We start from the raw sequence: 24,636 nt of genomic DNA on the forward strand, positions 1-24,636 counted from the left end.
TCTCAGGCTTTTATTGAGCTTTACATGTAGTGTGGCAAACAGTACACTAGCAGGCAGGGGTAGGGGGTAGCGGGGCAGGAGGCCGATAGGCCTCCCAGCCCCAGTCAAGTCTTCGTTCTGGTCTTCTCTGGCCTTCTTTCTCCCCTTTTCTCTCCTGCCTCTTCTGCTTCTGCTTCTGTCAGTGACTATCTCTCAATACTCCTCCCATGGCCCACAGAAGTAAACAAGACAGTTTACAACAGTGTAACAACCACAGGTGCCCCATCAAGCAGGGCAATCCTAATGGTGGGAAGGCAGAAAAGCCTGAAAATCCATTTTCCCTACACTTGCCAAAATTCTCTTAGGCCAAGTTACAATGCATCCCCGCTCCCACCACTAACCCCAGGTAAATGTTTTCTGCCTTTACACATTTGCCTATATATTACCTATATATATATTTATACACACACCTGGATTGGCATCATACTATATATATAGGCAAATATATATACACATATATATGATTCCGCTAAAAGGAAGTAGTGCAAATTTAGACTATGTAGGAACAGACTTAACAGATCTTAAAATGATCAAGTTTAAAGTTGCTTAAAAGTTGGTTATAATTTTAAGTAAGACAGACTATGTTGTTTGGGGCGACTAGGCAGGGACGGTGGTGCTAGGAAGCACGAGTAAAGTTCTCGCACAGCCGGCGAGGCCGGGGCGTCCCCAGCCCCACCAGGAGCTAAACTCCCCTTCACCTGCGCCTGACGGGGCCCGGGCTTCCTCTGCGCAGGCGCGGTGACTCCGGCCCGCGGAAGGGCGGGCAGGCTGGGCGCCGAGCCTGAGCGAAGGTTCGCATCGATCACGAGTGCGTAGCGATTGCTTCTGTCTGTTGTTTAGGTATGGCGCCCGCGAGGAAGCCAGGAGGCGGCGGGAACCAGGGTCGGGGTCTCGCTCTGCGTTGACTGCGACCCGGGGCCGAGTGGGCTATGGGGGAGCCGGGCTCCTTGCTCACCGGGGACCGCACCCGTGGCCGGAGCTGGTGTTTGCGGCGGGTGGGGATGGACGCCGAGTGGCTGCAGCTGGAGGATGGCGGCGAGGTGAGAGGGATGGGTTGGGGTCCTCCTGCGGCCAGGAAAGGGGGTTGGAGGGAGCAGCAGCCCCTGGGAAGTAGCGCGTAGGGGCGGGAGAGATGAATGGAACGGGGGAGGTGGGAGCAGGAGGGAAAAGGAGAGATGCGAAGGGTGGCTCTTGGGGGGCAGAGGGTTGGGTCTGGGCCGAGCGGTTGGTGGGGGGGTCTGAAGTGGGAGGTGTTGGGGCGGGGGGCAAAGGGACCGCGTAGGAGTAAAGATGGCTCCTTTGAGAGAGGCCTAGGGCTCGGGGGCGAGCTGCTGCTGGAGTCCGGGGTTGAGACCGACCCGGGAAGAGGGGCGTAGGGAGTGGGGGGCGTAGAGTTTGAGCCCAAGGTAGGGATTCGTGGTGGAGGAGGAGTCGGGGTTGGGAGGGGATTGGGGTGGCCCCTAGATCTCACCGAACCCAGCGGTTCCTGTCCGGGGCCTGGAACTGTGTAGCGGAGCTTAGACGCAAGAATCGCCCTGAGTTTGACCGAGAACCAGGAAGGGCTTCCGAGAGCGTGAACTTTTTCGAAGTGTTTTATTTTTTTAAAAAAAGATTGCCAGTTTTCGGTCATGACCCTTAAAACCCTCAAACTTTAATGTAACATGTTTCTTTTGGTAGAGGAGAATTGGTGCTTTGGATGGCCAATATTTATCCTGTGTCTCGGTACTGCTCTTCGGCATCCCATGAGGTGGGGGTTAGGAATTCAGAAATATAAGAGCCCCCTCCTCCAGAGGCTGCTTGTCGTGTTTGCTAATGCGGTCATAAATGCAAATTTTAACTTTTTTTAAAAAGAGGAAAGGTGAGGCAAGGTTTCAGTTGAGGGCACTAGAACTGGGGTGCTGATTCTAGAGGGGTAAATGGAGAGAGTTAAAAGAGTCCTATCAGTTTGAGACGGTGAGCTGACAGGGGTCAGCTTGTGATGACTGATAACCATTTGGGTTTTGGAAATGATTTTTATGAAAGATGAATTAAAGAAGCCTTTTGACTCTTGTGTATGTTTAATTAGATTTTCTATAAACGATGTAGTCTCAATTCAGCTTCCCAGGTATTTACTGAGTACTTACCTTCTTTGGTATGCTACAGAGAGCCAACGAGGAGTGACTTCTGCCTTTAAAGTGTGTATTGCTCAGTGGGGAAAGAGAAATTTATAGAGTGAAAGAATCTGAGAACATCAGTGTAGACTCCATGATCAAATGCCAAGATATAGATTATTTCGTTCTATTAAATACAAAGGTGGTTTCTCAGGTCAGAGGAGGGATTTAGGTCAGCTGCTAGATCAAGTGTTACAAAGGCTTACTTCTGTGCTGTGATTTGAAGAACTCCAAGAGAACATTTGCCCCCCTAGTTTCTCCTCTGTCCAGGTATTAGTGCCTAAGAGTCCACAATGGGCATTTATTTTTCAGCTTGAGCATGGTCTTTCCCTACACTGTCATTTTCATACACATATACCTTTGGGAAGTTAACAAATGAAGACACTAGTTATATAGCTTATTTGGGACTTTTGTAATTATTTAATCTGATCCCTGTGTATGTACTACATTCTCACATATAACCTTCTAAGCTGCTGAGTAGTCATGGGTTAGCTCATTCTTTCAGGTTCAATTGCTGTGGATCAATGTATTACTACTTCTGAACAGCTTTGTCGCCCTGTAAATCTGTGGGGGGGCAGAGGGCAGAAAGAATTAAAGCACCTGGAGCAGGGGCAGGAGGACTATAAAGCACTCCTAGACTTATTTAAAACTAATAGCTACAAAAATAGATGACTGGATCAAGAAGATGTGGTACATATACACCATGGAATATTACTCAGCATTCAAAAAAGATAAACACATGCAATTTGCAGCAACATGGATGGCGCTGGAAGGGATCATGCTCAGCGAAATAAGCCAGAAAGAAAAAGAAAAATACCGGATGGTCTCACTCATAGCAGGAATCTAGAAAACTTAAATAAGGGACCAGGAAGAAGAATAACTATAAGAAAGTGAAAATCAAAATCAACAAAAAACTATGAACCAGAGACACTTTTGGGGTATGGGGGGCGGGAGGGGAGGGGTTGGGGTCAGAATGGGGGGGTTGCAATTGTATGGGGAATATAAAAATAAAATTTAAATTAATTTAAAAAATAAATAAATAAAACTAATGGCTAATTTTGTGTGAGGACACCTGTGTGGGGAGCAGCCACAGTAAATGGTAAAGACAGTGGGAAGACTGACTTGCTGCTGGGAGGCTTGTGTGGAGGCGAGGTCAGTCAGGCCGTGCTGCCTGCAAGGTGGTTGTCTTAGGAAGTAGTTGGAGCATAGCCTGCAGTCAAAGTCGAGAGATGAAATGAAGTCTTACCTAGTGTAATGGTTCCCAAACTATAGCATGGACTGGTATGCACAAGATTTTAGGAAGTATATAGTCTTCCCAGTCTTAGATTTCACAGATAAAACCAAGTGCCTCTCACTTCATTGAAGGGAATACGGTAGTAAGTTGCCAAAATGGGTGTCTTTAGAGTTCTTAAACCAATCCAAAGACTTTGGTGGATAGCAAATAGAGATTTTATGGCAAAGTAGCTAGCTCCCATACTCTGTGAGTATGTAGGCCTTTGGGAAAAACCATTGTATCTTTCTTTTTTCTTCTGTTGTATTTGAGTTTCATGAATTTTTCTGCTCTAAGAGGGTTGGGAGAGGAGAAAGGATGGTTCTTAAATATTTGCTGTTCTTCTGGGAAGCAGTAGGAGTCATACCCAGAAGGAAAAGGATAGTTTGAGCCAGAAAGGATAGTTTGATCATCTTAGAAGGACAAGATGATCTTGTAATGTTAATATGAGCAAAGGCTTGCAAAACTGTTGTAAATGGAAACAATCCCCAACACTGAGTTAGTTGGTGGTATTTTTGGCACTCAGTCCCCATGCAAAATTTAGTTTTACATTATAAAGTGAGCAGGGATAGCCACGTAAGTTCGTTGCAGGCTCTACCATGGTGTAGGAGTAGCAGTAATACTTAACTGAGTTCTGGGACTGGACAGTGAAGGGAAGGATGAAAAAAAGTATTTCCTTACTTTCCTTGATTCAGAGTTTATATGAAACTATTTGAGAAAAAGACACTCTTCTTCCTTTCCTGCTTTCCCCAGGCTACCCACATGGCAACACTCTTCTTCCTTTCCTGCTTTCCCCAGGCTACCCACATGGCAATCTGGCTTTCTTCCCTGAAGGATTAAAATGGAATATGAAGTGCTTTCTTTATTAGAAATAAAGCTTCCTAAATAGAAATTCTTACTAAATATGGATGGACAGACAAATGTTTAAACACTCCATTTTTGAAGGATATAAAATATAAAGTCAGAGGAACTTACATAATTAATGCAATTCTGGCAAACTGGTAAGGCTCTAAAAAACTTCAGATGCAAGGTTTTGGTGGAGGTGGCCTCCACAACATTTTAAAGGGGGAAAAGCCACACTGTAAGAGTTCCTCGCTGCTGCTCCATAGTTTCCAGTGGTAATAGCCCAGTTTCCAATGTCCCACCTAAAAAATGCCCATTCTGGAGTCTGGGAGGACTCATAAACAAGATCACTCTTATTTTTCCATTCTTTCGTAAATACTTACTAAACTGTGCCATGTACAGAAGAACAGTGGTAGATACAATAGAAAAGTAAAACAAGCAAGATAATTTTGGATTATGATAAGGGTCAGCTAGTATCATGAGGAAATCAGGAGCATGGGGGAGCAGGCAGTGACTTTAGATAAGAGTAATCAGGGTAGGCCTCTGAGGATCTTAAATTTGAAAGATGAGAAGGAGCCCTTCAAAGATGTGAAAGAAGCATGTTTTAAGCAGAGGGGCGAGGTGAAAAGGACCCTCACCTAGCTAGGCTTAAGACTGTGGGGGAAAGTTTGGACCATTGGAGGATTTTAAGGAAAGTGGGGAAAGATTTTACATCTTTTCCAGTCTCGCTTTGAAGCTTGAGGTTTAGGGGAGGCTAATACAAGAGCAAAACACAGTGTGACTAGAGGAGGCCTGATTGTTTGGAGCAAGGTAGTGGCCATACAAATAGAGATTAATAGATTTAAACATCTGGATTATATTTAGTAGTATTTGCTGATGACTTGAACTTTGGGATGAAGGACAGTGAATGATCAAAGATGGCTCCCAGGTTATGGGCTAAGCAATTGATTGGATGTTCCTCATCTCTGTTACTGAGATGAGTTTGTGGGGAGGAATAGATTGGAGTGAGGAGAGTCATAGTATTCTTTAAGGGGCTGAGGAGGACAGGTGTGATTCTGAAAGATTTTCAAAAGGAGCAAGAAGGCAATTTTTAGAAAACAGACCATTTTACTTCATGTTTCCAAGTAAGATGTGGACTGGGTCACTAAAGAAGTGATTTGTGTACCAAGAAAAAAAAGCAGGGAATTCTAGGATCTGAATCACAAATGAGTTTATTGTCTTCTTATTATAACTCGACTGGTCCATTAAGACAGTATGGTAGATGTGAGTTGGGATTTCTTTGCAACATTTTTCAGAGGCTCTGTGCTGTTCATGTGGATGAGATAGAAAATATGTACTCTATGCAGAGACTTTCAGTTTAATTATGACTTGTGTACTCAGATTGTGTATTTAGAATGTTTTCTAGGCTATCCTGAGAGTTTTGCCTTTGGCTATATCCTGTTTCAATCTATTTATCTGTGTCTTGAACAGAAGGCATATCAATTTGTTGGGTGATTCAAAGCTTGAAGGGATATTGAGTATATCTGATGGCAGAATAAAAATTCACAAGCTCACATGATAGGCTGAACTAACCAGATAAAATTCAGTAGCCTCAATGTGAAGTCCTTGCACTTGCATCCAGATTTACCAACTACTCAAGTATAGGACAGAAGAGACATGATTTAGCATAGCAATTCTTGGGGGCACAGGGTTAGACCACGAAATTTAATCATTCTTTTTTTTTTTTTTTTTTTTGTTTATGCATGCACTGAGTACAGTCAGAAGCGCGGGAGGGTGAGAGAATTCACCAGAGCCAGAGAAGGGAGCAGAGCAGGCAGAAGGACCGAAGCACACTGCTGAGGGGAGCAGCGGGCGGCAGGAGAGGTCTGCGCGCCACGTGGGACCCTCCTCTGGTGGCCGGGGAGCAGCAGGGGATCGAACCGGCACTGCAGAGGTCGCGGGCAGCTTCGCAACCCAGCGCTCAACCGCTGCGCCACCGGGGAGGCCCGAAATTTAATCATTCTTAAGCCTGGAGGATACATTGGCAGTGTGATAGATCTGCTTTGAAAGCTAATGCAATTTACATGCTCCAGTGATAATATCTAGAACTGGGAAAGTGAAACTTGCATTCGACTGTGTAATAGAAATTAAGTTGATTTTTCTTAATATGCCATCCAGGAATAAAAATAAACCAGCAGTCTCTTTACAGACCCATTTAGATGGCCGAGACTCAAGCTATGCCATGGGAGTTAGTGTGAAATAATTGGGAACATAGGGCAAATAGGAAAAGACTGCAGAACTTTAAAGCTGTCGGTGGAAGGGGATTGATGATTTTCTAATGGTGTTCATACAGAGCCTGGACCAGTGGATGGAATTTATAGGGCGAAAGATACCAAATCAGAGCCATTAAAGGGACTGTCTTGTATAGAGACTGCAGTTCTTGGTGATGTTTGAGACTACTTAATGGGGGGACAGGGGTGTAGAAAGAATTCCTCCATCTTGTGGGTATTGAACCAGAGATCTTTCACGGTCCTGTCAACTCTGACATTCGGTGACAGACTCTACTTAGCTGTTTCTTCCTGTTGTAACTTATTGCCTTTTTTCTTTTTTTAAAGATTTATTTATTTATGCATACAAGAACTGGGGTACAGACCAGAGATTTCGGAGGGGGGCGGTGAGAAGATTCACCAGAGTCAGAGTGGGAAACAGAACAGGAAGACTGACTGAAATACACTGCTGAGGGGAGCAGCGGGAAAGGCAGGAGAGGTCTGCTGCGCCATGTGGGTATCCCTGACCGGCCAGGATTGAACTCATGCTGCAGAGGATGCAGATAGCTTCACAGTGCTGTACTGAACCCCTTGAGTCACCAGGGAGGCCTAACTTCTTGCCTTTTTCTACCTGGTGGCTTCCACGCAGTTGAAGGAGGAGATAATCAACGAACTATTCGGATTTCACAGAAGTTTGGTTTCATAAGTAGGGAGATGTGTACACTGCTGATTGGCAAGATTGTAAATGACCTCCTTTTTCATCACAGTGACTGACTGTATCTCTCATGTTGTTGTCTCCATAGGTGACTATAGGGCGAGGATTTGGTGTCACATATCAACTGGTATCAAAAATCTGCCCTCTGATGATTTCCCGAAATCACTGTGTTTTGAAGCAGAATGCTGAGGGCCAGTGGACAATTATGGACAACAAGGTATAGCCCACAGAAACCTAAAGACTTTTATTGAATTTTGTTGATTTTTTAAATTAAATTATTTTTATTGAGGTCATGTTGGTTTACAACACTGTAGATGATTTAAGGGTGTAGGTCTACATCTTTTCAGATGAATGTTATAATACTCCACCTACCACTGAAGCACCAGTAATCCTCCACCATAGTCAATAGGATAGGAATTTCTTAATCAGAGTAATTAAGCAAGAGAAAGACATAAAAGGAAATAGTTTTTCCATGGAATCGTGAGGGTTTTCTATGTATATTATCATGTCATCTGCAAATAATGATAGTTTTATTTCTTTCCCAATTTGGATTCCTTTTGTATCTTTCTCTTTTATCTCATTGGAAGGCAGCTGATTTATGCGTGTTGATTTTTTTTCTAAAGATTTATTTATTTATGCCTACAAGAACTGGGATACAGGCAGGAGGTGCAGGGGGTGAGAGTATTCACCAGAGACAGAGTGAGGAACAGAACAACCAGACTGACTGAAATACACTGCTGAGGGGAGCAGCGGGCGAGTCAGGCGAGGTCTGCTGCGCCATGTGGGTAGCTCCCTGGCCAGCCGGGTATCTAACTCGTGCTGCAGTGACTGCGAATAGCTTCATAGGTTGTGTCTTAACCCCTTGCGCCACCAGGGAGGCCCTGTTAATTTTTTATATTACATTGTCATGATTAATTAAGTCATTGATCATTTAATTCTACCTCTAACTTTTCTCCTCTCCCAAAAGTTTGAGGGGTGGTACTGAAGTTTCTACCCTTATTCTTAGGATGATTCCACTGGCAACCGGCCCCTGACATATGGGTGCATTCCAAAAGTCACCTTATTAACTTAAAGACATAAACCTATTCTTTCTCTCTTTCTACTTAGGACATCTCAAGGGTGTGTTGTTTTGTCATTTTTTAAGAAGCTCTATGCTAGAAATAGGATGTAGATCAAATATTATACACACACACATATCCATATCTTGTTATAATTCACAATATCACAGGTATCTTACAGGCCTGCCCAACAACCTCATTTTGCAGACATGAAACTGCTAGATTTAAGCAGCTGGAGAAAATACCTTCCTCCTCTAGGATTAAGTTGAACTGGCACTGTGTTGAAGGAGAGGGTACAAATGCTAAGTAAATTGGTTCAGCACTCAGCGAGGCATTATGAGCAGAATAGAAATTGGCACTGAAAAAGGAACCTTAGAAATGATCTGGTTTAACCCCTTCTGGGAACAGATGAATCTGAGACCCAGAGAGATAAGAGGTCTTGCCTTAGGCCTCTTGCATAACTGACTGAGTGAATGATCCCTGACTCAACTCACATAAGGCTCCCTACTATGCCCTGTTTTCAGAAACCAGGGAAGGACAACAAACAATCTGCTAACTGACTACATAATTTAAAAATATGATTAATTGTGTCTATTTAAGATAATAACTGTTAAGATCCTCAAGCCCCTGCAATAGCTTATATCAAAACACCTTAGGAAAAGTTGTTTTCCTCTTCTAAATTGGCTATCTGAGAAAGAGGGTTGCAGTATTACAGACATGAGTCCTTGTTGCTTCTTTCCTTGATCATGTGCAGTATTTCTATGCTAGAAATAGGATGTAGAGGGGCCTCCCCTGGTGGCGCAGTGGTTGAGCGCTGGGCTGCGAGGCTGCCTGCAGCCTCTGCAGCGCCAGTTCATTCCCTTGCCGCCGGCGAGGGTCCCACCAAAAAAAAAAAAAAAAATAGGATGTAGATCTTATTATATATATATTATATACATATCTTATTATAATTCACAGTATCACAGCTATCTTACAGGCTGGCCCACCAAACTCATTTTTTGTTTTAAAGATTTATTTATTTATGTATACAAAAACTGGGGTATAGGCCAGAGGTGTGAAGGGTGAGAGGATTCACCAAAAACAGAGTGGGGAACAGAGCAGGCAGATGACTGAAACACTGCTGAGGGGAGCAGTGGGTGAGTCAGGAGGGGTCTGCTGCGCCATGTGGGTAGCTCCCTGGCCGGGGATGGAACTCATGCTGCAGAGGCTATGGACAGCTTCATAGGTTGCATCTTAACACCTTGCGCCACCAAGGAGGCCCCCCACCAAACTCATTTTGCATGCATTTTGAAAGCTTGGAAAGTTGACTGAGTTTAGTGTTCCTTGACTCTGTCAACCTCAAGGACAACCTGTGCCAACAAAAGATAGGATTGTTCTTCTGGATGTTCACCAGCTTTTGGTTTGTACCCTTCTAGGGCCATTGTTACCATAAGACTCTTCTCTTGCGTCTCAGACTTATAATAGAGAGAGGAAAGGTAGACTCCTGGTTTTTCCTACTCTTTTCTATACAATTAGTTTAAACCTCTTAGCTTTAAGTCCGTTTGTGAGGCAAGTGCTTTTTGAGAGAAGCTATGACTGGAGTGTTTTGATGAAGCAACTGTTCTCACAGGTAAAAAGCACCCTTATCTTCCTTTTTCTTTTTTTTCCCTTAAAAATGCTGCTTTTCTTTCTGTCATGATGCCTTGGCAATCCTTCTAATGAAGGGTTTAAATCTCAAATACAGGGTATTTCTGTTAGGGTCATATTTTATGTCATTTGCCAAGACTTTTCAATAGGTAGATATTTCTAATAATTCAAGACTCAGAATTACATTCTTTCTTCATAAAAAGGTCTCTCATATGCTGGAATGGCCAGAAGCTGAAAGCTTAAGTAAGTACAGATATAAAAATTACAAATAAATCAATTTGGTTTAAAATTGGCTTAAAAGAAAAGCCAAAGTCAACCTTGATGGACTGCTAACTCTGCACACAAAATCTGGTGGTTGTGGATGTGTAGATTTCAGTTAATTGAGAAGATTTTCAGATGGTCGGTCCTAGGTATTGATATACAACTCTGTCAAAAAATCATTTGTTTCCAAGTCACAATGTAAAATGCCTTGGGGCATTTCCTCACCTCCTTTCCTAGAGAATCTGGCCTATTTTCTGAGCCTTTACCATTCCTCCCCATCATGTTACTGTTCACTTGCTACCTGAGTTACATTCTGTGCAATCTTGCTGCTTGTGACTCTTCAGTTCTTCTGGCAGCTAGAGTGGTGCTTCTCAACTATTATTTCCAATTTTTGCCCTTACGTGGGGTACTTTTTAAAAAGAATGACAGTATCACATTAAGCTTAAGAATTCTGTTCATCAGAAGACACCATTAAGAGTGAAAGGCCAGATCAGACTGGAAGATATTTACTACACATAATGGATGAAGGACTTATACATGATGTATGTATACAGAACTCCAAATCAGCAAGAAAGTGATAACCCAGTCTTAAAAGTGGGCAAGAGCCAGGCACTTCACAAAATTAAATATTAAATCCACATATTAAATATTCATGAAAAGTGGTTCAACCTCATTAATGATCAGGGAAATGCAAATTAAAACCATGATGGAATACCTCTATACAACACTGAGAGTGGCTAAAATTTACATACTGACAATGCCAGGTATTAGCAAGGATATGGAACAAATTGTCTTGCTGGAAGTATGAATTGGTACAACTCCTTTGAAAAAGTATTTGACATTATTTATTAAAGTTGCACATATTTATACATTATGACAACATTTTCACTCCCAAATGTCTATTTACATAGAATGGATAAATAAACTGTGGAAACATATACTATATTTAATTTGAATGAACTACAGCTATATTTAACACCAAGGATAAATCTCACAAACAAAATATTGAGTGAAATAAAACATTTTATGATGCAATTTATATACTGTTAAAAACCAGGCAAACTAATGTGTGATGTTAAGCCAGGCTAGTATTCACTTCAGTGACTTGAAGAAGATAACAAGGGTTTTTCTGGGATGTTAATGTAGGGTTTTTAAAAACCTCATGGTCTTGCAGTGAGATTCACTTTGTGATTATTTGTTTAGTTGTGTACTTACAATTTGCACACTTTTAATGTTTTTATATTATATTTTAGTAAAGAATTAAAATACTGACTGATACACACCCTTAGAACTGTTAAAGCGATACCAAGTGCTGGTGAACGGGTATAGTGACTGGAATTGTTGAACATCGCAAGTGAGCCTACAAACTGGTACCACCGCTTTGAAAAGAAGTTTGACAGTTTCTTACAGTTAAATATACTTACCCATCAATCCTGTTTCTAGATTATTTACCCCAAAGTAATGAAAGCCTGTGTTCTCACAGAAACTTGTATGTGAATGCTTTTATGTTTCTATATACATACAACGTTATGTGACATGTTTGTAGTGATTTCATAATCACCAAAACCAATTAGGGAATGGACTAACAAACTGGTACATTCATACTCTGTAATACAATTCAGCAATTAAAGTACCGAATTACTGTTCATGCAAAAAAAGTGAACAAATCTTGAAGTCAATGTGCTAAGTGAAAGAAACCAGATTCAAGGGTATTAGTATTCCATTTTATACAGCATTCTGGAAAGGGTCAGAGAACAGATGGCTTGTTGCCTGGGAATGGGGGAAAGGTTGACTGCCAAGGGGCACTGTGTCTTGATACAGTGACCCACTGTATGGGTTTGTATGTAAACCTGACTTTAAAAATCCTGATGCCTATTCACCATCTCAGCTTGAGGGTGACTTGGACACTGCTTTTTGTTTTAAACATTTCCAGGTGATTTCACTGTACAGTCAGGGTTGTGAACCACTGAGCTACATAAATCATCTGGAAAACTCCAGGACAACATTGCCTTTGGGCTCTGGGTTTACACCATCCTCAACAACTGATTAGAAACTCTGGACAGAGATTGAGCATCAGGTGATGTAACTAATGTATAAGGGGTGCAGATAACCCCACCTTTCCCCTATTGATAACTAAGACATCGACTGGCCCGCTTTTTTTATCACTTTGCTGCCACTGACATTCAAATTGGTGATTATGAAAACCAATGCAAAGAAAAACTTGAACAGGGTTTGATTTATTTAAACCATGGTATTTGAGATCATACACCGTTTGTAAAGATGACAGTTTATGAAATTTTCTTTTCTGCTTTTTTCTCAAGGGTTTTCCTTCTGAAAAGGCAGAAGGTGTTATAGTGGCAGGAGAGAAGTTCCGTTAAGAGGAGGAAAGTCATGAAACTGATTTTGTCTTTCTATCCCTTTCCCCAGAGTCTGAATGGTGTTTGGCTGAACAGAGAACGTCTAGAACCTTTAAAGGTCTATTCTATCCATAAGGGAGACCATATCCAGCTTGGGGTGCCCCTGGAAAATAAGGAGGAAGCAGAGTATGAATATGATGTTACTGAAGAAGACTGGGAAAGGATGTATCCTTGTCTTGCCCCAAAGTATAACCAGACAATGGGAAAAAATAAAGGCTTGCGAACTAAAAGGAAATTTAATTTGGATGAATTAGAAGGTCCTGGAGCTGAAGGCCCCTCAAATTTGAAATCCATAATGAGTAAAGTGTCTTGTGAACCTGGTCAACCAGCAAAGTTACATGGGAAAAGTGAAGTGGCCAGTCAACCCTCTGAATATTTGGATCCTAAGTTGACTTCTCTTGAGCCAAGTGAGAAGACCACAGGGCCTCATACTTATCCTGGCCCCACGAAAGTTATCGAGCATCTTCATAAGAAGCAGAAAGCCTCAAACCCTTCAGCATCTCATAGCAGGTTAGAGCAGTTTAAGGTCACCATGTCCAGGATGTGGAGGCTGAAAACACAGATGCAGGAAAAACAGGTAGCTGTTCTGAATGTGAAAAAGCACACCCAAAAAGGAAACTCAAAGAAAATTGTGAAAATGGAGCAGGAGCTGCAGGACTTACAGTCCCAGCTGTGTGCAGAGCAGGCCCGACAGCAAGCCAGAGTGGAGCAACTGGAGAAGACTTTCCAGGAAGAGGAACAGCATCTTCAGGTACCACACAGGAGGGAGGGATGAGTGCCCTCAGGAAGGCCCCCTGGGAGCTTCTGGCCAGAGCTCTTTGTTTTTTGGGTCAGGGATCAGATGCAGAGCACAAGAGACAGGATGTGGAATGGGAACAGAAAACTTTGAGATAAGGAGCTTGAGTAAAGGGGTCAGGGCTTAAGATGAGGATCAGATTAAGAGCTGGAGTTGGGCTGTTAAGATTTGGGGCAAGGTGACTGGCAGAACTAGCAAGGATGTAACTGATCTCAGGATATAAAACTGAGGTTCCTCAGAATTGGGTTCAAATCAGAGAGAGGTTGGTTGAAAGTCAGAATGCCACAAACTCCAATTTGTGGCATTCCAGTTAAACCAATAGTGGTCTGTGTGGTCAAAGCTAAGTCAGGTAAGCTGGCTACTGTGCTCTTATTGTACCTGCATCTTGTTAGCTATGATGAGTAGTTAACTTTGTAGCTAACCTCGGAAGTGAGATGCTAAGAGCAGAAATATTTTTGTTTTTATTCTGAGCATCCAGCGTGAGAGGGGACAGGTATACTATAACTCAATTGTTGGATTGAATGATAAGCCCCCTTCCATAGTGCCTTTAGCAAGGAGAGATGATGACAGTCTTAGCTGTGGGTAGGTAAGACTAATTATGTCCCCATCCCCAAGTCATTTGCTTAGATGACAAACTCTTGCCCAGAGTTTTTAGACTAGAGCTGATCCTGATCCCTGCTCAAAATGTCAGTTCCCATCTGATAAGACCCACATGTTTTACTCCACCAACTTGTTCAAGTGTTGTTGAATGTCAAGAATTCCCCATTGTTGACTTAGAACTAAGAAGAACCAATCAAGATTGAAGTGAAGAAGCATTTATCTTTTGTTTACTTTGCTCAGTGCAAGGAACACCAGTAGTGTTGGCTTATTTCTTAACAATTCAAAAATTCCATTCTATTCTTTGCCATCCCTTTGAACTGTAAAGGCCATGGATTAAATAGGTCTTTCTAAGGGTATCTACTGCTTGCTCATGCCTCCCTTTTGTCTCCTTTATCTAACATGGACTAGTGCTTGAAGTTAATAGAGGGAGGCTTATATCTACTTATTTAGTGTATGACACCTTCACCAGAGCAGAGCTCTTTAAAGTCTAATGTGTTCAGGAAAAATAATTATTGTTAATTAATGTTTGTTAATAATTAATATATCAATTAGCAATAGTTATTGTTAATTAATATGGTTAATGATTAATATTGTTAATTAATATCTTAATACGCTTCAAGATATAGCTATAAAATCTTTCCATACTAAAATGGTAAAGAAGGGCAACAAAAGACTGATTTAGAGAATTTCTCCAGATGTAAGAGGGTCATAGATAATCTAGTCCTTTGTTTATTGGTTATATTTCCCCCCTGCCACCAAATTCTGTAGATTTGCCCTACTCCTACTGCTTCTTCAGAAGCGCATTCAACCCATGCTGTTTTACTGCTTCACACAGAAATTTTTTTTTGGAACCCCCAAGTTGCCTGGCTCTGTACTTGGGGTTTGGGTGGTTATAAAGACACTTAACACTAGAGAAACCAAACAGGAGCAGGCAAAGACAGACTTTGAAACCAACCTTTGCAAACCATAGATCTGAAGCATCCAGAAAGAGGAGGGAGAGGGAGAAGGCCAGGGGAGAAATCAACAGGAGAGGAGATTATGGTGGAGGACTGTGGGTGCTTTGGTGATGTGAAAACCTCGGGTGAAGTCCTGCATTGTGAAAAAACAAAGAAGGATGTAGAATAATGGCACATCATTAAAAAAAAAAAAAAAAAAGACAATGAGTTTTTCCATTAAGGAAGTATATCTTCTTGAGGAGAAAGTACATATGTCTGAAGTAATCAGAGCAGTTTTAAATTGATATTCAAGTTAGGGGATAATTTCAAGTCGGTGTATTAAATGGTAGGTAATTCTTAAAAGGAAGGAGGACAGGCCCAGAAATTTTTGTAGAAGGTGCTGGACATAGGATAATGGTGATATGGAGGATATCTCCATCAGACAGGGAGGGAGGAGGAGAGGTTTATGGGCTAAAAGTGGTAAAAAAAAAAAAAAAAAAAAAAAACCAGAAGAGATCTGGTGGCCAGATTAGAGGGAGGAAACCTGCTTTGGAGCTCCACCAACCTGGGAGATTATAACTGAGTTTAGAGATTTGTTGGATCAGAAGCTCTCAATTTGCATCCTTTTGAGTCTCATGGCATTAGCCAGCGAAAGAGACTTGGAATATTAGCCCAGAGTTTCCCTCGAACCACCTCGGTGGTAGCTTGAAGGTGACAGCCCTGAAGTGGCAGTATTTGGGCAGTTAATTCTGCTCAGATCCCTGACTGCCAACAGCTTGAAGTGAAACGGGAGATTTTCCATCTGCTAGCCCCCTGTTGTTTCCAGATGCTCCTGCTAGCCTGTCTGCTCTGCTTGTTGCTGGATTTTGTTCCTTTCCGCCCCGCCCTCCTCCTCTCCCCCTCCCTGCAGGGAAACCTTCCATTTTGTTTTTGGCTTTTTAGGATTTGGAGAAAGAGCAAGGAGAAGAGGACCTGAAGCAACAGCTGGCCCAGGCTCTGCAGGAGGTAACTTATCTCTTGCCACTGTACCGAAATTATAGTGGGCTGCGGAGTGGGGAGGGGCAGCCAGGCTTCTTGTGGCCACTGGCTGCCTCTGCAGCTTAGTCCACACCTCTGTGGCATCTCCAGTCTGTAGACAGAGCAGGTGGCAGCTGCTAACACCATCAGGTTGGAGATTTGGAGCCTCACAGACATGCCAGACCTCAGCATGAAAACTTACATCTTCATCTGAGCAGACGTTGCTCTGGTGAAGATGGAATGGAGCCTGTAGCAGTTAGGAGCTTCTCCCGGGAAGTGGATGCACTTCCAGAAAGGTGAGGACAGCAGAGAGGAATTTCAACCTATGATATGGCCACCAGGGCCTTCATGGGCTTCCATGACCTCAGCAATGTTTCCTCAGCTAAAGCCATATAGAAATCACTCAGGAATGTTCCATATAAGTAGTTTAGGTCAGATGGAGAATGTGCAATTTAACGGCAAAATGTGGAAGTTTTCTGGGAGTGCAAGAATAAAACTCTTCTACAAGATCGCCTATAATTTATTTAATTTGATTACTTGCTCATCTGATTGTTTTTTTATAAGTGCTTTGGCATCTTTTTAAAACCTCCTTTGTCTTCTCTCCTTTATGTAATATGATTAGTAGTTTGATGCAAGTTTAGTCACTGGGGTGATAAAAATCTTGAGAAAAGTGAACAGTCACATTAAAATTTGTTCATGAGAATTTATCTTTAAGTTCTTTTATTACATATTTTTCTCCCAATCTTCTTGCAATGCTAACTGTCAAGTATTATAAGCTTGGGTGGGAGGGTACTTAACCTCAGTTTCTTTGAGGAAACACAAACACCCTTGAAAACCCAGTTAGGTGAAAATTAATTCAGTCTTTTTGGAATTTTATTTTCTAAGCTTGTTTATTTTCTAGGGAGGGTGGGTAGATGTATTTTCCATTCAGAGCATTTTTAAATTAATATTCAGATATTGTTTTGAAATTGAGTGGAAAAGAATAAGGTTCTGCTACATGGGAATCCTGGGGGTATCATTGAATGCCCTGCACCTGCATCTCATGCCCCTTTCTTCACATAGTCATTAGCATGGGTACTTGGCCACTCTCCATTTATTGAAACAAGATACTTTCAGGTCATATTCTAGAATGGCATTCCTGGCAAATGTACCGCTTTCAGCCATAATAGTGCTGGGTTTGGGGCCTACTCCAGTGGTCCCACTGGCATTATTCTATTTACCAGGCTGCTATAAGAGCTTGCATTTATGTAGAGCTTAAAAAGACGTTTCTGAATACTTTCATATTCATTATTTTATTTTCTTGTCAAATATGACACCTGTTTTCTCATTTTACAGGTGAGGAAATCAGGGCACACACACACTAAGTAGTGGTCAAAATGAATACCCAAACCTTCGGATATAACTTCTTTTTGGGAGCCCACGCATTTTAAAATTTGTTTCTCGAGTAATAGCTTTTCAAAAATACTTCCTTCACTCCACTTTCCTTAAAAAAGGATTTGAAGTGAGATTTAAAGTATAAGCTGGACTTAAGCATGAGGTAGCTCAGAATTATGTTTCACTGAAGTAGAACCTCTAGACATTTGCTCTGAGCAGTCACAATGAGCGAGCTGTTAACTCTTGGGTGTGCCAGCTTCCAGAAGACAGGCAGGCTTCAGGCAACATTGCCTCATGAACAAGTAGTATGTGATTTGCAGAATAAATAGGTTAAAGGTCCTTTGTATTTTAATGAAAATGATTGTCTAGTTTCCCTTTCTTCCCAATAATTTCTTAAAAACTGCTCCCAGTGCTGAGTAGCCTTGAACTTTAAGTTACTAGCTCTTGAACATTGGTTCCCAGTCACTTGGGTGGCTTTTAAAAATGCACATTCCTGGGCCCCCTGCCAAACCTACAGAATCAGACTCTGAAAGGCAGCGTTCTTCAGTTGATTTGGATGGCCACGGAGCTTAAGTTAGTTCCAGAGGGATTAATGGATTTGGTGGCCTTCCTCCTTATCTGCCCCCTTCCCTGAAAAAAAGCAGCAGGTGAGGGCATGGCATTATTTTGAAACTGCCAGTGCATCAATCCCTTGAACTGAAGCCCTTGACAGAAGGAAGATGCAGGCTGTGTGTAGCTGAAAGGAGGGAGATGTAGTATAGCTCATCTTGAGTACCTGTCTGTTGCGTTTCTTACAGCATCGTGCTCTAATGGAAGAACTAAATCGTAGCAAGAAGGACTTTGAAGCAATCATTCAAGCCAAAAACAAAGAATTGGAGCAGACCAAGGTACTAGAGAAAGATAAATGTTTAGAATTTGGTTAGAATTTGACTCAGCGTTTTCCATAGTGCAAGGGTTGCTTTGGTAAATGAAGAGAGAAATTAAGGCTATTTTCAGCCTCAGGGGAAACAATTTGTAAAATTAGTCAGGCCTATGGCAGGTATTGCCTATAAGATGGCATCTATTCCTCCCCTCAGTAGTGAAATTCTAGGAATCAAGCACTCACACCCTGCAGTCTCGTCCTCTAGACTATGCTTTGTCTTTTCTCCTTTATGTGCTGTGTCTGGTTGTCTGTGATAGATGCTCCTTCAGAGGTTATGGAGTGGTGGAGACAAAGAAACTACCACATCTTTTTAAACACAGAGATTCATACATTTTCAGGGAATTTGACTATTTAGAAATGGGCCCAGACCCTCTTCCCTACCCTGAGCAATCTGACTTTGATTAAAAGAGAAAATAAAAGGGCCTCTCTGGTGGTGCAGGGGGTTAAGATGCAGCACTGCGAAGCTATCCGCAGCCACCACAGCATGAGTTTGATCCCTGACCAGGGAGCAACCTACATGGCGCAGCAGACCTCTCCTGTCTCGCCTGCTGCTCCTCTCAGCAGTGTTTTTCGGTCGATCTGCCTGTTCTGTTCCCCGTTCTGTCTCTGGTGAATCCTCTCACCCCCCGCACCTCTGGCCTGTACCCCAGTTCTTGTATGCATAAATAAATAAATCTTTTTTAAAAAAAAGAGAGAGGGCCTCCCCGGTGGCGCAGCGGATTGAGCGCAGCACCGTGAAGGTGTCCGCAGCCTCTAGAGCGCTGGTTCGATTCCCAGCCAGCCAGGGAGATTCCCACATGGCGAGGCAGACCTCTTCTGTCTTGCCCACTGCTCCTCTCAGCAGTATACTTTGGTCCTTCTGTCTGTTCTGCTCCCTGCCCCGTCTCTGGTGAATTCTCTCACCCTCCTGCACGTCTGGCCTGTACCCCAGTGCTTGTATAAATAAATAAATAAATAAATAAAGAGAGAGAGAAAAGAAAAATGAGTCAGCCACTCAAATGTACCTTAAATGACTTTGCTCTCCCTATCAGGGACTCCTGATGATTTCAGTTTAGGGGATGAGGTGCTAACTTAAATCAATGTCTGCTTTAACAGAGCACTCCTAAAGTCCTCCCTAAAAAGTATGCTCATAAGCTGTCTGACCTCCCGGGGAAAGCACAGATAATTGCACTGCAGACCTTGTAGAAGTGAGTAGTAGCAGGCTTCATAGTTTGGAGCCTGAAGGTACTTCAAGAGGCTCCCGCCACCTGGGAATAGAGGCATTATCCTTATTTTATAGAAGAAGCAGCTGCAAAGAACACAAGGGACCTTCTAAACTAATTCAAATTCCCATCTCTCTGGACCATTCTTCATGTCTTTTTTTGTTCACTGAGTTCTTGGTTGCTTGAGATGCTTTTCTCTCACCTCTGAACTATAGGTAGCTACAGAGGATGCGTAATGCCTGTTTACTGTGGGTGGTTGGTGGCGCTATAGTGTGCCATCTTCAGTTTTTCACATTTATTTAATTTGGGGAGGAGGCAGAAATATACTGCAAATACTGAAAAAGTGAGGAGAGAAAGGAAGACAGTATCATGTATTAGAAAGAAGCTCTGAGAAACAGTAACCCTTGGGAAAAGTGTCTTATTCTTGTGTTGCTGCGGCAGGATGAATTTTTAATTTCGACTCCTTCTGTAACCTACTCCAGACAATTAACCCTGTTCCCTGTCCTGTTTTGCATTCTTGTTGGTTCTCCCAAATGACAGGTGGGGTTGTGTATCTTTGCAGGAAGAGAAAAACAAAGTGCAAGCACAGAAGGAAGAAGTTCTTAGCCATGTGAATGACGTCCTGGAGAATGAGCTCCAGTGTATTATTTGCTCAGAATACTTCATCGAGGTAATTATGAGTAATGGCTCCTACCTTCTAGCTCTGCCAATGCTGAGTGGAACCTGTGCTGCCTGGACTGCCTCAGCTGGAGGCAAATAGGAGATATTCCTTCCAGGGACTTCCTGTAGCTATTTAACGTCTCAGTGACCTCTGGAGATGGCCATTTCTCTTTTTCCATAGTTTTCTTTCCCTTTACAGTCCTTTTTTAAAATCTCATTTGTTCTTAAGTATGTATGGTATAATTAACATTTTTAGTACAATAATGCCTGTTGCTTGTTGGGGGGAAACAGAGTCACATAGCATTAGATTTTTGAAGTATCAGAATAAAACTGCTCAGTAAAACTCTTCCTCTACTCAGAATGTGGGGTGATGTAGCCTTGAGCATGGTGAGAAATGTTACTGATGTGTGGTCACTTTGGAAATCCAGTGGGCAAATGAACATAGTTTAGGGGTTCTGAGGTTTCTTACAGAAATGAAACATCTCCCCTCTGTTGCAATTTATCATTTTGTGATATTTGTGCAGAAACTCTTTGTTTTTCACATTTTCTATCATTTGTAACCACTTCATCTTACATCATAAGTGTTAACTCAAGTGGTTCAATGGCAGTGCTTTTCAGCTCCCTTTAAAAAGGAAGACGCATGCATACATTCTTCCCCTTTTTCTGGATGGTCTTTCAGGAGGATTCTACCAAGGGATGGTGAAGAAAGGGAGACTGAGCTGGGTGATGAGTTAACCGACCTGGAGCATCTGCATGGAGGTTTAAGAGACAAACAGCTTGCCCTGTCTTTTGTTTACAGCATACTGCCTGACCTTTTCTACTGGTCACCTCTCAAAGTCATTGTTGGAAAGGTTTCATTTTCATCAAACAGGATTTTAGTCTTGTTTAAGAGAATTTATCTCACACAGTAAACAGAGTGTCTCCTACTTAATTCTCTGGGCTTACCTTGGCATTTGAAAAATACATAATTTCTGTGTGTGTGTGTTTTTTTTTTTTTTTTTTACTGCTATCCTAAAAAACAGGAATAAAGACTTAAGGCTCAGAAAATGCTGTATCTTAGTAGATGCACATAAAGAAAAGTAACAAAGAGAATGGTTTATATTCTTGGGCATGAAAAGGACCCTGACAGAATCTGACCTTTGGAATTACTCAAGGGAGCTCCTCAAATACACACTTCCTTCTGCTTTCTTTTTTCTCATAGGCTTATTTACTTCGGGTTTCCAGCACTGTCAGTGAACCAGCTGCATTTTTTCTATTTCTTTAGTTCCTTTTTCCATGGCCTAAATTATCTTCTATGTTTGCTTTTTTTAGTTTCTTTTGAGTAGAGCAGATTGATTTTTTTTTTTACCATTTTGTATACTGAATATTTTGCACATGCTCCCCTTTGTATCTGAAAATTAGGGTTCTAATTTACTGTTAGCAAGACATAAATTGGTTTTTCATAAGAGAATTAGTGATTTTTTTTTTATACTAAAAGTTCACACATTTGTCCTATTTGTGTCCAGTGGCGTTGTTTGCAGGACATCTAATCCATGTTCATGGTGTAGTTCTGAGTTGGTAGAATAAAGTAGAAAAATCAGCCTACCCAGGGCCTGAACCATAAACTCAACTTTGAAAAAGAAAATTAATTATCTAACATGAATCTTAAAAATTTCCATCCTCAAGAATGATTCCAATATTTTGTAAAACCTCCAGATGGGATGATAATTAACTTTCTATTTGGCCTTGGGAGTTACCTCTTGTCTTAGCTTCGAGATCACGATCACCCTGAAGAGTAGCCGTGAGTTCTGATATGTGTGTTCACATTCCCATTGTAGGCTGTCACCTTGAACTGTGCCCACAGTTTCTGCTCCTACTGTATCAACGAGTGGATGAAGCGGAAGATAGAATGCCCCATTTGTCGGAAGGACATCAAGTCCAAAACCCACTCTCTGGTTCTGGACAATTGCATTAATAAGATGGTAGATAATCTGAGCTCGGAAGTAAAAGAACGAAGAATTGTTCTCATTAGGGAACGAAAAGGTGAGTAGGTGTGAACAAGAAGGTGTATCCCCCCTCAAAACACTTTGAACTTCGGCAGATTTTTGCAGTTAGGGAAGAGTCAAATGATTTTCAAGCTAAGAAAGAGACAGAAGGGAAGAAATAAAGAGTAATGAATGTGTGAAAAAGCTTTCAGGTAGATTCTACTTGGCTATTTGAGCAGCGTGGAAGGGGGGGCATTTAAATGTCTGTGTCCTGGTTGGGGGTTGGGAGTGAGATATGATTAGGAAACATGGTCAGACAGTTTGCTGTACTCGTCTCTAGATGGGGCTGTTGTTCAAGACAGTTTAGATGCTAACCTGGTGTTGCAAAAACCTTGGGTTAGGTATATAATTAATTAAAAACAGGAAGTGTACACGTCAGAGATTCACAACCTGGAGAATGTCTGAAGAAAACACATATTTAGGTCTAGCTATGAGTCATGGAGCATTTAACAAATTGGGCATAATGTTAAGCTAAAGAGAGATGCATTTAATCCTATTGTGTTATATTTGGGGTGCCTAATATATTTACCAACAAGTCTCTCACCAGAGTTTGAAAAAAAACAATTGGGGAAGGGATGGGTGAGTTTCCCTAACAAACCACATTTGTAACAGTGAATATCTGCTGCAAATAGTGGATATCTGCTCCTTGAACTGAGTGCTCTCAACATACTTGGGGCCTGCTGTATTGAGGCAGTAGAGCCTCTGCTTGAGACTTCAGTGTCCTGTGGGAAAACAGTGCATCCTGGGGCAAAGCACAAGGAAGTTCCTGGAGTAAGAGCTAGGTGCTTTGTTGGGATTAGACCGCACAGGAGCAGAATGGACCCGATTATCACGTTCAGTCCCTTTATTGATCTATTAGAGCCTGAGAGCCAAAGTGCTGTGATGTCAGCTGGCTGCATGTAAAGGCCGTTCAGAGAAGAAGCAGAAGCTCTCTGTCCTTATAGCTGCTTTGCGCCGCCTGTACTTCGGTGACCTCTGTTAATGTGTGCCTTTAGATGCACCGTTATTTAAGTCCAGAGAAGCTGGAAGGCTTCAAAGCCACACTGCTACCAACAGGATCTTCTCTTGGCTGCTTCCTTTCCCCTAGCACTTCAGCAGATGCCACTTTGAGTAGGACTGGGAATCTGAGTTGCAAACAACTGTGGTATGAAACTGTCCTCAGCTAGATAGCCAGAGCAGAGGCAGTGAGCCTGTCACAGAGCTGGGCGGCGAGGGTGCCAAGAGGAAGTGTACTTGAGTTATGCCCAAGGAAGACATTCTGACCTGTGGGGCATAGGGTGGCCCTTGTGTGGTTCTTTGGGACCCTTAAAGCACTGCCAGTCTATGGAGATGGTAGAAAGAGAAGTAGGTAATGTGACAAGTTCCACAGCAGGGTGCTAGGAAACTGAAGGGGAGAGGACACTCAGGCTGGCCTGGGTAGGGAGGGGTGTGGGATTCCACTCACTTCATGGAGGAAGTGCCCTTTGTACTGTGTGTGTGTGTGTGTGTGTGTGTGTGTGTACACACATACACAAGGTGCTTTCTTCTCCACAGAGTGATACATGCTAAGGTGGGTTGGGCTTGGGCCAATGATCCCTTATGTACAGAAGTGAATAAAGTGGGTCTCTGAAAAGAGCTCTGATTTGCCTTGCTGTGGAAAGGGAGATGGGGGGATTGGAGATGCTTACAACAACCAGGCGTGTGTTCAGTCCTGTGCTGCTGGTTCTGACCCAGAATGCAGGGAGCTAAGACAACGCTCTGGATGGTCACTTCCAGGCGGGGAATGCTGGCTGGGCATAGAGGACGACCTTCTGTACTACATCTTCCCACTGGGCGTCTGATATCTCCCGAGCCCAGGCAGGCACCCCTGGCACAGGCAGGCTTACTCCAGTCATTGTCTCTTCACCAGTTCTATGAGTTCTGGGTCCTTGGGAGTAGAGCTGTGGTTGTTCGATGCTATAGCTCCCTTCTCTTCATCCTCACTCTTCTAGGAGAGCCCCAGGACTGACACAGTCCTGGATATCAGCAACTCCATCTCCATCCCCCACTGATACCAGCTCTACCTCCTCTTGTTCAGGATCTTGGTTCAGAGACTGGTAAGGATAGCCAGCTGTGCCTGCCCCAGTTTCCTCCTGCTCTTCCTCAGGCTCCTCACTGCTCCAGTCCCCACTGCCTTCTGTAGGACCCTGTGCAGCCCTAGTTTCTCTCACTGCTCCAGTCCCCACTGCCTTCTGTAGGACCCTGTGCAGCCCTAGTTTCTCAGATTGATGGGGGAAGATGTGCTCAGGGCCCATGGCTTCTCTCCTTGGAATTACTACTGCCATCAGGCAAGGGCCACTGAGGGCTTGCAACCGAACCTGCGCCTTCACTCTTTGAGTCTTAAAGTTTCTGTAGGGGGGTGACTTTCTAAGCAGAGGAAACAGCACAAGCAAAGCACAGAAGCGTCAGTAAAAGGGACCTGTTTCTCAGTAGCACCGCTCTAATGGCCACACAGGACTCAGT

The 24,636-nt window shown here is 42.7% G+C and overlaps 1 protein-coding gene and 1 pseudogene across 7 annotated transcripts in view; one reads left to right on the top strand and one right to left on the bottom strand.

Moving 5' to 3' along the window:
* The first annotated feature begins 850 nt into the window (after positions 1-850).
* CMTR1 (cap methyltransferase 1) overlaps positions 851-24,636 on the top strand; it is a 110,597-nt gene continuing 86,811 nt past the window's right edge. For 6 of the 7 annotated variants that reach the window (XM_037519620.2, XM_054698755.1, XM_037519623.2 and 3 more), the window contains exons 1-7: positions 851-1,079; positions 7,352-7,480; positions 12,636-13,376; positions 15,899-15,961; positions 18,145-18,234; positions 20,034-20,141; positions 21,949-22,153. In XM_037519620.2, the coding sequence (XP_037375517.1) occupies positions 969-1,079; positions 7,352-7,480; positions 12,636-13,376; positions 15,899-15,961; positions 18,145-18,234; positions 20,034-20,141; positions 21,949-22,153 (1,447 nt within the window). In that variant the 5' untranslated portion in view covers positions 851-968. Of the gene's footprint in view, positions 1,080-7,351; positions 7,481-12,635; positions 13,377-15,898; positions 15,962-18,144; positions 18,235-20,033; positions 20,142-21,948; positions 22,154-24,125; positions 24,325-24,636 lie in introns of those variants that run through there. The other variant, XM_037519628.1, reaches the window with a different exon arrangement.
* LOC119252411 (male-enhanced antigen 1-like) lies at positions 23,901-24,458 on the bottom strand (annotated as a pseudogene).

Source organism: Talpa occidentalis, unplaced genomic scaffold, assembly GCF_014898055.3.
Source record: "Talpa occidentalis isolate TD23 unplaced genomic scaffold, MPIMG_talOcc4v2.1 talOcc4.2, whole genome shotgun sequence".
Lineage (NCBI taxonomy): Eukaryota > Metazoa > Chordata > Mammalia > Eulipotyphla > Talpidae > Talpa > Talpa occidentalis.